The sequence below is a fragment of the Trichosurus vulpecula genome, chromosome 7 (genome assembly GCF_011100635.1).
Source record: "Trichosurus vulpecula isolate mTriVul1 chromosome 7, mTriVul1.pri, whole genome shotgun sequence".
Classification (NCBI taxonomy): Eukaryota; Metazoa; Chordata; class Mammalia; order Diprotodontia; family Phalangeridae; genus Trichosurus; species Trichosurus vulpecula.
The window spans coordinates 86287569-86300211 of NC_050579.1; the positions used below are offsets into that span (position 1 = coordinate 86287569).

The 12643-nt window shown below is 38.8% G+C and overlaps 1 protein-coding gene across 1 annotated transcript in view; it reads left to right on the top strand.

The window, feature by feature from the left end:
• The first annotated feature begins 1790 nt into the window (after window positions 1-1790).
• Window positions 1791-12643, top strand: part of UNC93A (unc-93 homolog A) — a 56215-nt gene continuing 45362 nt past the window's right edge. Inside the window, exons 1-2 of the mRNA XM_036765802.1 lie at window positions 1791-1876; window positions 11618-11822. Of these exons, the coding sequence (XP_036621697.1) occupies window positions 11736-11822 (87 nt within the window). The 5' untranslated portion in view covers window positions 1791-1876; window positions 11618-11735. The remainder of the gene's footprint in view (window positions 1877-11617; window positions 11823-12643) is intronic.

Here is a 12643-nt window from a genome sequence, read left to right on the forward strand (position 1 = left end):
TAGGATTCAGTCAAAGGGCTACACTTGAGGACCTAGAGGACCACATGTGGCCTCGAGGCTACAGGTTCCCCACCCCTGAGCTAGAGAGTCATGGGTGCTACCATTTTGCTTTTATACAGGTATTAACATCCTTCATAAGTTCAACAAAGCTCACTTTTCAACTTGTAGGAAATAACATATTTCTCCCCTTCCCCCATATGAAACAATGAACCTAACTATCACACTTTCCTAGAAGAGGTGGGGCCATTGAGAACATATACTGGCATATAGGTTGGAGTAGGGTGGCAGGTGATACAGAAATGCTTTATTCCTTGTTTTTTTCCTCATTTATTTCCTTATTTACTATAGTGCTGATGTACAATATGGCAGTATTTGATGATTAAATACTAATTGAGCACTAGAAAAAGCTACATGGAACACAGGTAAGGAAGAAAATAGAAGTTGAGGGAAGGGTGGTTCTCGTGAAGCACTCACTTCCCAGAAGGGTGGGGCTTGGCAAAATTTGTTATAAAATCATTTTATTTTCAGAAATCTTCCATTCATTCAACAAACATGTATTAAGTGCCTACCAAGTGCCAGATATAGTCCTAAGGGCTACAGTCTGGCAGTATGGTAAAGCCTGTGGATCTCTTATCAGAATAATATTTTAAATGCATATAATAAAACACATGGGATTATGAAGAAAACCAATTATACTGAAATGCACTATCAAAACATACATGTGTATATATACATATATATGCATATATATATATATATATAATTTAAAGACTTTTATTAACAGGTGCTTGCAGTTTGTGGATTTTTGAAAAAATCTGGTTTATTTTTATACCAATTGAAAATGAGGTTTTTAAAAATCTCAACTTGACCAGCTATGAAACAACTTAAACACCTTTAAAGGTCTACTGAAAAAACCAGGCTTTAAAAAAAAATATTTATCCTTCCCAAAAAGAGACTTCTTTAGGTAAAAATAATAAAAACTCTATGGTGCATAGATAATAGAGTTCTAGTTATCTGGGCAACTGCAAAAAGAAAGCACTTAGGTCTTCTGTTCCAAATCTTTTATTCATTTCTTATTAGTGTGGAATTTCATATTCTTTCTTCTTGTATGATGACTAAACCAGATGATGGTAAAGATGGTAAGCCAGCATTTACTCAGCCCCGCCTCGCTTAGGTATTCTTAGCTAGTGGTTTGGCTGCTTTGTCTCTTTGCCATCTTGTGTTTTAGGGTTGTCTTGGGCCTCTGCATCGGAAATTGAAGTTACGGGGGTACCAACGTTGAGGTGGCTGCTGACCTTGGGTCTCATCAACTTGATTCTCTTTGTCTTTTTTGTTACCTCCCTGCTCCTGCTTCCCAGTAGCTCCTGCCACCAACAGAACTCTAAAATATATGATTTTTTATAAGCCAAGTTCATGGACCCCATGCTAAGATCCCATGATTTAAATAAACATTTTAGAAATAGAATCAGACATCTACATAGATGCAGATGTCTAGAATTCGCAGAATTCTGCAGTTTTTATGCATATTCAGTTGAAATTTGAGATGTCCTGCCACTAAGTTATGTCAAACAGCTTTTCCTGGTACACCTTATCACCATTACTGAGCGGAGAGTACCCAAAGAATCAGGCAACTGTAAATAGGTTTGGGGGCAATCTGTGTATGAGTGACCTACTATTCTCCAAAGACTTTTGCTTCTTGTTATAGTAAAAATAAATATTACACAACAGTTTTACAACATATTTGCAAAAAGACCAAAAGTCAGCTTTATCTTTTAAACTAAAACAAGATCAGGGAAACTCTTTCCGAAGTTTGCAAACGATTGGAGCAGCAACAAACTTCCTCATATCCTGGACCCAAGAAGGCAACGTAAATCAGGTATGATTTTTATACATGGTGTTATATTTTCTGGGGGACTAAGTGTAAAATTTGCAAATGTGTATGTTGCCCTAACAAGCACGGAGTTATCTTTAAGGTATTTGCCAGCCCAATTTAATGTCACCGTGATTGTGTCTCTACCCTTGAAGTAGCAAATTGAAATCATTATTTGTTTACTTCAAGCAAGAACGCTGTTTGCTCCTCACTTGTCTCAATATTCCAGAGAGATATGCCTGGCTCTCGGTGACCAAATAATGGCTCCTAATAGCTCAATAGCTCAACAAAGCCATGATTATACCCATTTGGTTGAATTTGATATTGCTCCAAACATAATTTTCACTTCGTGTAGTATGTTCAGAAGGTTCCCACCAATAGCAAGACAGGTATTTCCAGGTCCATGTTGCTAGGGGGCCATGTTTAAACTGAAGAATTGAATCTTTGTGACTTCTTCTGCTATGTTTTTAATAGGTTTGATGTGTGTGTTGTGTATATTTATGTATATAATTCATTGTCCAAGGGACCAGAAGTAAGTTTAGATGAGAAAAAAAAGGTGGAATGGTTTTCCTGATGAAGCCAGAAGTGCCCCAAATCCAGGGCAAATGCAAAAGCTGGTGAAACACTGTCTGAACTCATGATTCATTTAATCTTAGCTAAGCTGACAGAAAGACTGAAAGCAGTGTCAAATGTGATGTACTGCAGACCTACCAGAGACTTCCACACTGTGGTACAAAATAAGGAATGCCCCAGCTTTATCATACTGCGGGTCATTGGCAAGGATTCCACAAATTCCTCAGAAACGACAGACTTCTAGGCATTATTTCTAGGTTTTCAGGCAGCACGAATTTCCCATATGGAATATGAATTAAAGCTAACCTTGGCAAAGGAGATTTAAAAAAAAACACCTCGGAGGACAGTCAAAAGCACTTTCAAAGAGAAACCACATGGAGAGCTCACAGGATCTATATATACTGTTAAGATGAAAGGGAAAGGTGGCTGAGTCTCTGCAAAATATTCCAATTCTCCTTGATGGTCCCTTCTAGCTGAGACAGCTGGGAGGGAAGGTCAATGCGCTCTCCTGGAGATAGTGGAAATAAGCTGGAGGAGTCTTAGATGAGCATCTAACAAACTGGAGTCTTATCACAAAAGCCATTTCTCTTAATTGGGCCCCTAGTCTCTTCTTGGCTGAGCAATGAAGGACAGAATGAGGGATGCTGATTGAACCTACCTCTGATTCTTAGAGGTGGTCCTTCCAGAGCCAGGCTGAAGAATTTTGTGAGGGGAAGACCAAAGCTGCTCATCTCCTTTGAAGGACCATTGGTTGGTTGTCCTTTGTTCTCAAAGAGGACCAAAATGACATCACTGTGCTTGAGTCAAGATTCAATGTGTCTGACTGTGGCTGATCAGGCCAATATGAGCTCAGAATGCTCTACCACAGGGTAGGCAGAAATAGTCCATGTGAACGTATGGGGTGGTAGATACCTGAGAAATCACCCAGTTCAACAGCCCTCAGTTGAAAACCTGGTGGAATTGAATGCTCTTTTCAGAATGCTAGAAGGTTTGGAACAATCAGCCAAAGGAAATCTATCCTTAAGCAAAACACACACAAGGAAGCTATATTCAAGCCACACACACACACACACACACACACACACACACACACACCCTTGCATGCTGTATATTTCAACACTGGGAATTCTTAATGAAAGCAATTAATTTTTCCCATTGTCTATGTTGACCCAAACAACTTGCATTATTTGTTAACAGGAAGGATTATGTCTTTGTTGCTGCTTTTTAAACAGCAGAAATACCATTTTAAAATGTCAAGAATGATGATATTAATCTGCTTACGTAAACACTTTTTCTCAAAAAGACCAAAGCACTGATTGCACTTCCCTTAAAATAAAGAACAATCTCTGATTTCTTAGCAGGAAGTTTAATTATTTAAAATCTGATTAAATGAACTCATATCCGTCAAATCTTTGGGGGTTGTGACAAACATGGAGCTACTGAGGAATAGGAAAACAGTGCCATCTAGTGGCTAGAATAATGATTAGTTAGTCAAAATGTGGATTTCCCAATCATGGCATGTAACCATAATACTAGCCCATTGGAAGTGATAATCAGAATTCAAACAGATGTAACCAAAACCTTACTCTGCCCAAGGTGATAATACTGTATAGATACTAATCTTAAGGAACTAGAATGTTACTGACATATTTTGAGAGTACATTTGTCAACATCTTAAACATTTCAATTTTATCTCTGGTTCTTGGGTCCATCAAATATTTGTTTTAGCAAGACTGAAGCTACTTCTAAAATCCACTTGGTATTTAAAACTGACCAGGCCATCCTTTCCTCCCTAATTATATGCTGTCCTCCTCTCCTTACACCCTCAATATACAGTAATTAATTTTTATTTAAGTTCCTGGAGCAAAGGATGAGATGAGCCCCTCAGGGTTTATAACCTGGGAATCCTAATTTTTTAAAAAAAGAATTATAGCTATGATTCCCTTTGATACTCTCTATATTTTACTTTATACATTTAAAAACATCATTCTGAGAAGTGGATTGACATGATGAAGACCAAAGGAGTCCAAAAGCAGTGTTGTTGGTGGGGAATGGAGAGAAGACTGTGCTAAGTCCCTTTCTTAAATAGAGGCCCTGGAAGCTCATGGCTTTGCCATTGAGCAATTAGGGGAGCATTGGTGAGATATGCATATTGAACAAGTTGTAGAATAATCAGATTTCCCAATACGTTTCTTGAGGAAGGAAGGCATGATGGAAAGGCCCAAAAGGAGTTTAACTGGTGGGAAAGAGGGACTAATTCTGGGTTAAAACAAGAATAACTAAAAAATTGAATTATAAGGAAATATAAGGAAACATTTGAAACAATTAAAGATGTCACCAAATGTAATTGCCTGACTTGTAAGGGCTCTACCACTGAAAATCTGACCACCAGATGACCACTTATCAAGGATATGGTAGAGAAGATTCCTAAACAGGGTAGGTTGTTTGACTATATGACTTCTAAGATCTTTTTATAGTTTAGGATTCTGTGATCATAGTTATTCAAATCTTGCACCAAATAGTATTTGTACTTATAGTTACCATATAAACCTAGGTGATTAGTGTTTAATCAATGTTTACATGATTCTGTGGAAGTCTCCCCCCTCCCTTTTTAATAGAAAAAGGTCTGTTAAAGACCTGCTTATGAGTATAACTCATATAATTTCTCTCAGTCTGAGTCTACAGCTAATTTCAGCTGAGTGGAGATTACCTAAGATACTACCTAAGAATGATTCTTTGGTGGGAGGTAATTCATCAGTAGGTGGCCCACTGAATTTCTCCCTTAATAGTGCTTTTTTAAAATCTTACCCCTTGTACCAAGTACCCTGGCTTTGAATCTGTTATTTCTAGTTTGAGTAGTCTATATCCTAGTCTATTTCCTTCTTACCAAGCTTCCTCAATCTTAATTTTGTTAAGGATTTCTGACTTGTGGTCTGGGGACTACTTACCAGTTGGTATTTGGGATTTTTAGAACAAGATATTATACCTGAATCACTTTCCTTTCTCTACCAGCCAATTGCCACACTCCTGCCCATTTTTTTGCACTTTTTGAGGCATTGGGAAATGTGATTTCATTAATTTAGGAAACTTCTGGTGTGGACATTTCCTTCACCAAAGATTAACAGTGAGTCTTGGAAAGCTGCTTAGATCACTGAGAAGTTACATAACTTACCTGGAGTCATACAGACAGTATATGCCAGGAGAATGACATGAGCTCAATCTTTTTGTTTCCAAGTCTAGGCTTTTATATCCCCTATGATTGTCTTCCACAACACTTAGTCCACTTTTGGCATATAATAAATAAATGTCTTAATAAATCTCTGTTGACTGAGATAAGTTAAGAATGATGAAGACTGAAGAAAGACCATCAGACCTGGTCATTAAAAATTGTTGATTACTTTGGAGTGAGCAGTTTCAGTTGAATGATACTGTGGGAAGCTATATTGTAAAGGGTTAAATAGTACATAAAAGGCAAAAATCTTAGACAGCTTTTTATAGGAGTTTGGCTAAAAAAGAGAAGAGAGATGTAGGATGAGAGCTTGAGGGAATAATACAGTCTAATAAAAGGTTTTTCAAGGATGGGGAGAGAGGCATATTTGAAGGCAGTAGAGAAGGAACTACTGGATAAGGAGAGGTTGAAGATCAGATAGACAGGGTATTATTGAAGTTATAATCTGCAGGAAAAAAATGTGAGTAAATGGAAATGAGATATGTAGAGGGGTTTGACCTTGACCAAAAAAAAAGACCACATCATTGTCAAAGACTAGGGAGAAGGAGAAGAAAGCAGCTTAAGGATTTATGAGATGGAATAAAGAGGAGAAGAGGGAGCTTCTATTAAATGGTCTCAATTTTCTTAGTAAAATAAGAAATGTCCTCAGTTGAAAGGGAATAAATAAAGGGGGGTACAGGAGACTTGACAAGAGAAAGTAGGAAATAGCATCTATGCAGAAAAAGGCAATCAATTAGAGATACATGAAAAGTCAGCCTTTATGAAATGAAGGCCCAGGTAAGGTGAGATAAAATAAATTTAGAGTGTTCCCAGTCAATACAGTTACATGTCTTCCAGCTCCATTCAGTGGTACATGAGTAGGAAAGGAAGAGACAGATGGTAGGAGTAATTCTGTACTGAGGTTTGACAAGGGATGAGCAGTAATAGGACAAAGAACTAAGGGACTGAAGCATACAGGACAGTATGGAATTAATTGACTAACCATAGGATCCAGATTGGTAAGGGAGGAAAATGAAGTTAGAGTAGGAGTAAGGGCCTGAGAAAATCCTGACAGTGGAAGGGTTGGAGAACAAAGAACTGGTTTAGGAGTGGTGAGACAGGACGGAATAACAATTTATGATCTTATCAAGGAATGTTAATTAAGGAAGTGTAGGTAATGGTGAGATCTACTCTTTCCTATAATCTTATCATCTAATCCATCATTCCATTCAGCCGCACAAAGAAATGATAAACACTGTGTTCTTTTTGTGCGGCTGAGATGGAATAATGGAATAGGTTACAAGACTTGTAGAAACCTGAGAAATTAGGAAGCCAGGGAGTCTGAAGGAGCATCACTATAGATGTTGGAGCTCCCTAGTCAGGGATTGGGTAGGAGAGAGCTTTTGAGTCACTTGCTGAACTTGAGAAAGGAGGGAGAATGACCTGGAATCTGGTCATGTCAGTCAACAGGGATTTGTTAAGTACTTAGTATATGCCAGGTGTGGGGTAAGTAGTGGAAATAAAAAGAAAAAGCCGCCATGACCTGAATTAGGTGGAAATTGTTGTTGGAGTAAATCTCAAAGGAAGAGAGATTGCTGGGTAAGGATAGGAACATGAATCTTGAAAGGGCAATGGAAAGCCAGGAGTATCCTTACTTCCTCCTAAAAACAGAAGAAACAGAATAGTTTATTTGTGTGTGGAGTGGTGGGGAGGAGTGAGAATGAAGTCTTCTCTATACAGTTCTAGAGAGGATGGAAAAGAGATGAAATGTTATCAGGGGGAAGCTAGCCATTGAGGCTTAACAGACTGTGAAAGAAAGAGGTCTAGATGGATGGGACCTTTGTTCATGTGGAAGAGCAATTCCATGGTACAGTGGAAGGGGTGGGCAGGTTTGGAGTGAAACATGGGTGGGGAAGGGAAGAGGAGGGGGAGGGTAGGAACGGTTTGCTCATATATGGCCAAAATTTAAGTAATGCAGGGAGAGGAACAGTTGGCAGAGGGAGGTTAATTAGCCATGGGGTACAGATAAATTATAATGTTACAGTTGCAAAGGGATATTATTGCTGGGCAAAGACCATGGCATATAGAGTATTAGCTTCATCTTTCTTATATATGGCTGCAGGAAGGAGGGAACGGGCAATGCTGTGGCTTACCCCAACTGGCATAGAGTGCTGGGTAAAACTTGTATCTAGGTCGCTCCCAGCCTGCTTCTTTAGTGTGGCTAGAATAAGAGGAAAACCTTAAGTATCCAGTTCAACAGGAAAAAATCTAGTGCAGTGGAAAGACCATGGGACTGAGAAACAGCAGCCCTTGATTTGAATCCTAGCCTAACCACTGCTGTGACCTTTAGCATCTACAAAAGGAGGGAATCGGAAGGGAAATATGGCTTCTAAGATTACCTCCAGCTCTAAATCTCTGATCCGAGGAATATTCATTATGCACCTGCCAATTTCCAAGCACTGTGCTAGAGATACAAAACAAACAAACAAAAAATAGTCCCTGCCTTCAAGGAGGTTACATTTGATGGAAAACTAGAAGATGATCTTGCTGTTAGAAATCCTCCAGACCATTGTTGGAGGTCAAATTTTCTTTTGTCTTTAACTTTTCTCATCACAAATAAATATTAACTATCAACATCAGGGTCTCCTGGATGAGCAGAAGCTGGAAAAAATGGTAAAGTAAGTTAATATGAACAGAGAGATATAACAGTTCCAAAGAGGGAAGTAGTCTGAATGAGGTCTTCAATATTGATTCCTTAATCTTTTTGGTGCTATGGACCCTTTTGGCAGTCTGGTGATGCCTATGCAGCCCTTTGACTGAATCCAAACTTCACTGTGAAGGACCAAGAGGACCACATGTGGCCTTGAGGCCACAGGTTCCCCACCCCTGCGTATAGACCCTTTCTCAGAATAATATTTTTAAATGCACAAAATAAAATTCCTAGGGTTATAAAGGAGACTATTTCAAACACAGTCCTCAAAATAAATTTAAAAAATAAGTTCATGTAGGCCAGGTTAAGAACCCTTGGTTTATAAAAAGCGTGGCGAAATTTGGATATGCCAATTCTTTCAGCAACAGCTATCTCCACATAGTGGTAATAAGGCTGCTTAGCAAATCATGTGACTGAAGACAAAAAGAAGATGTCTCATCTGTTCTGCTCCTGCAAGTGAAAGTAATCATGCTGCCGACTCTTTGTTGTAAAATGTGGCAGTGACATCAGGAATTTGGGACTCTGCTCTCTAAGAAACTTGAGCAGTGATTTTCTGACAAGCAGTCGCATCAATGAACTTTAGGTCCATTGTCCAGAAATCAAATTATGGTTAAGCACATTCAAGGAAAGACAGTACCCAATAGGGCGCTGCTTGCCAAAGGATGATTTTAATCTTGGATTCATCTGTTTATTTTATCAAGAGAGGGATTAGTAAGAGGAGCAGACTGGGAGCCACAGTAAGCAAAGATCCAACTGCTTCTCCTTTAATCTGTGTGGTGATTATGCTCTTTAGTATCATACAAATTGGGATTATTTTGATGACTGTGAGTAATTTTGCTTCCATGTATCCAGTGTTTAAGACAAGTAAGGGCCTGCATCCTATCTCAGTAGTCAGTTCAACAAAGGTTAAGGTTTTTTTTGTTGTTAGAAGATCTTTTATTTTATTTATTTTTGGCTTCAATAGAATGAGCAGTATTCCCAAGATAGTTTAAATGAATCGATCTCCAGGAAATACATGATCACTTCCTGCTCCCGTTGAGTTCTGCAATTAATGAATAAGTGAATATTAGTCAAATGGTATGATGTTGATGATTTCCATGAAAATATAAACTGAGATGTTTTACAGTATTAACAAAAGGCGGGGAAGGGGGGCAACTAGGTGGCACAGTAGATAGAACACCAGCCTTAGAGTCAGGAGGACCTGAGTTCCGATTTGACCTCAGACACTTACTAGCCGTGTGACTCTGGGTGACCCTAGGCACGTCAGTTAAACCTCATTGCCTCAAAACACAAAGAATAAAAAAAAAGGAATTCATGTATAATGTCCATGCCTCAGGATAGATGAAAACATTTCACCAATGATAAGCCATCAAACTATGGGTCTCTTGCAGCATTCTAAAACAACAAAACACGTTATATTTGGAATCAGATGACCTAACGACATTTGGCTCTGCCATTTACAAATGGTACAAACATGAACAAATCATTCAACTTTGCTGGGTCTCATTTTCCTCATCTATGAAATGAGAGGGTTGGACAGGATGACCTCATGGTCCCTTCTAGCTCTGGTCCCTTCCAGCTCTAATTATATGATCCTAGAATGTAAGCTCCTTGGGGGACTTTATATTTGCATCCCCAGTGTCTAGCACAGTGCCTACTACATAGTCAGTGGTTGATAGATGCTTTCTAATTGATCCTATGAGCAACAGCATTTAATAAGCATTTACTGTGTGCAAAACACTATGTCAATATTTCCAGAGCAGATATTTGTTGTTCAGTTATAGCCCACTCTTGGTGACGCCATTTGGGGTTTTCTTGGCAGAGATACTGGAGTGTTTTGCCATTTCCTTCTCCAGCTCATTTTACACATGAAGAAACTGAGACAGAAAGGGATAGGTGACTCGCCCAGGGTCACATAACTAGTGAGTGTCTGAGGCCAGATTTGAACTCAGATCTTCCTGACTCCAGGCGCTGTGCTCTATCTATTGTACTAACTAGCTGCCCTATAATAAAGCAGAGGCAAAGTTTGTATTAAACAAGAATTATTGACCTCATGGAAGGAGAAAGAACGTCAAGTCCACAATTTCATTACCTTCTGCTAACTGGGAAGAGCTTATAGCTAGCATCTCACCAATTTAAGAGGTTGTTACTTTGGCTTTACTTTTCTCTCTCTAGTGTTTTCCTGACCTTTTTCTTTATAAAATCTCCCTGGCTTTTGACCTATTGCTACCAAACTAAGATCAGATAAAACCAGTACAAAGAGGGCTTAGATCTTGAGTCAAAAGATCTCAGATCAAATCATGACTGCCATTTAGAAACTGTGTGATACTTGTTAAATCATGCCACCTTGCTGGGCCCCACGTTTCCAATCAATAAAGTGAGAGGAGTGGGTTAGGTCTCTGAGGTCCTTCCCAGCTCCAAAAGCTACAATCCTGTAGTCTGCCATGTCTCTTGGATCTATTACCCTTGGGAACCTACAACGTTTTACCCCAGGAATTACTTATTGATTAGTATCTTGGGTCTTTAGAATGAAGAGTGGTGCTTAAGTCTTTTTCCCCAAGCTGGATGATTCCCTTCTCACCTTGTAACCTGGTATGGGGCTGTGAAGGGAGGAGGAAACACAGGGAGATGGTTACCCCCCAAAGGCATAAAGTCTACACTATCTTAAACAGATTTCCATTGCTATACACATTGGTTACATTTGCCACAGCTCCTAAGGATTGTCATGCAAATTCAAGCCTGTTTTTAAATGGCATAAATCACAGGCTTTTAAAAATTAACCTCCTAAGGTCAAATTTGAAGTTTTTATGTGGGAAAAATTGTTCTTGTGTTAGCTATGTTACATAATCTTTAGCTCGTGTGTCATAATAAAGAAGTCTCTGACCACTGACAGTATCTTATAATCATGCTGGCCTTTCTCAGGAGCAAGAAGTAGAATTTACTCTTTCTTATTTGGGAGTAAAATAGTTTCATTTTTTTTGTACCACCACACCAATTCCACGCGTTACATACGTGTCAGCCCACCATAATTATAGCATAGAATCGTCATGTGATTGTGGGGCACTGTCTACTTGGAAAGAAAAGAAAAACACGTGCCATATGTCAAAAGTCCTAATCTTTTGTCCTGTTGGGAAAATTGTTGCTGATGTCCTAAAGAAAGTGAATAATTAACAATGCTTTGTGGGAGTATTACATGTCTGTGATAACAAAGTTCATTAACTAGCTGTAATGGCTAACATGAGTTCTTTCTCTTTAGATGAAGAAGGGAGGCTTCAAAGCCCAGACTCCTTTATCCCCCTGAAGTTCTGGCTAGTTACTTAAGGAACTACAGATTGACACCCTCAGCTGATGACCTAAGGTTTTCAATAAACAAAATGGAGAGAAACTTAAAGAATGTTCTTGTGGTTGCCTTTGGATTTCTGCTCCTATTTACAGCATATGGAGGTCTTCAGAATCTACAGGTACGTGTGAGCATTTTACCTGGAAATCTGGAGGTTTTTATGGGGAATGTGTATCTTTCCTTATTTTTTTTTGGCTTCCCTTAGCCCCCAAAGTTACATAAAGATGAGACATATAATTATAATAAATATAACCTGGGGTTCCATGGCATCAAAAGGTTCAGAAAGCCTTTCTTTACTACCACTGTCCAAGGTAGGCCAAGTAGCATTCCTGTTTTACAGATAAGTAGACTGAGAATCAGCCAGACAAAGTGGCTTGCCCACAGTCATAGAGATAGCATTAGATGGGACTAGGACTCGTCTCATTTCAATAGGAGAGGAGAATTCCAGGAATGGAATGAAATGTGATAGATTTTAATGCAATCGACATTCATTTTTCCAATTTCTTCTAAAATGAGTTGTTTTTTTTTGTTTATATGACGATTTTTCCCAATTACATTCTCACTGGGTCTTGCCAATAAAATAAATCATTTTGTACTCTTGGATAGGGTTTGCCAAAGTCTGGGATTAATTATTTGGATTGTGCTTTTCTCTCTTCTTGAGGGTAGTTAAGACAGGTAGAACAAATCATTATGAATCATCCTCTGCTTTGAAGCATTTAACTTTGAGGTCAGGTTCTATTATACAAATCCATAAAAATCTCATAAAACCTGTATGCTGCCTTCAGGTTAGGTCCTGGGCAAGCTTGCCAAGTACATGAAATTCTCTTTCAATGCCCCTTTGTTTACCCCTCTCCTCCCACATTATTCCCTCTTCTTCCAGCCCCAGTGTCCTCTCCTAGCAAGAGCTCCTGGGAAAAAAAGATCTATCAGTCATTTATATCT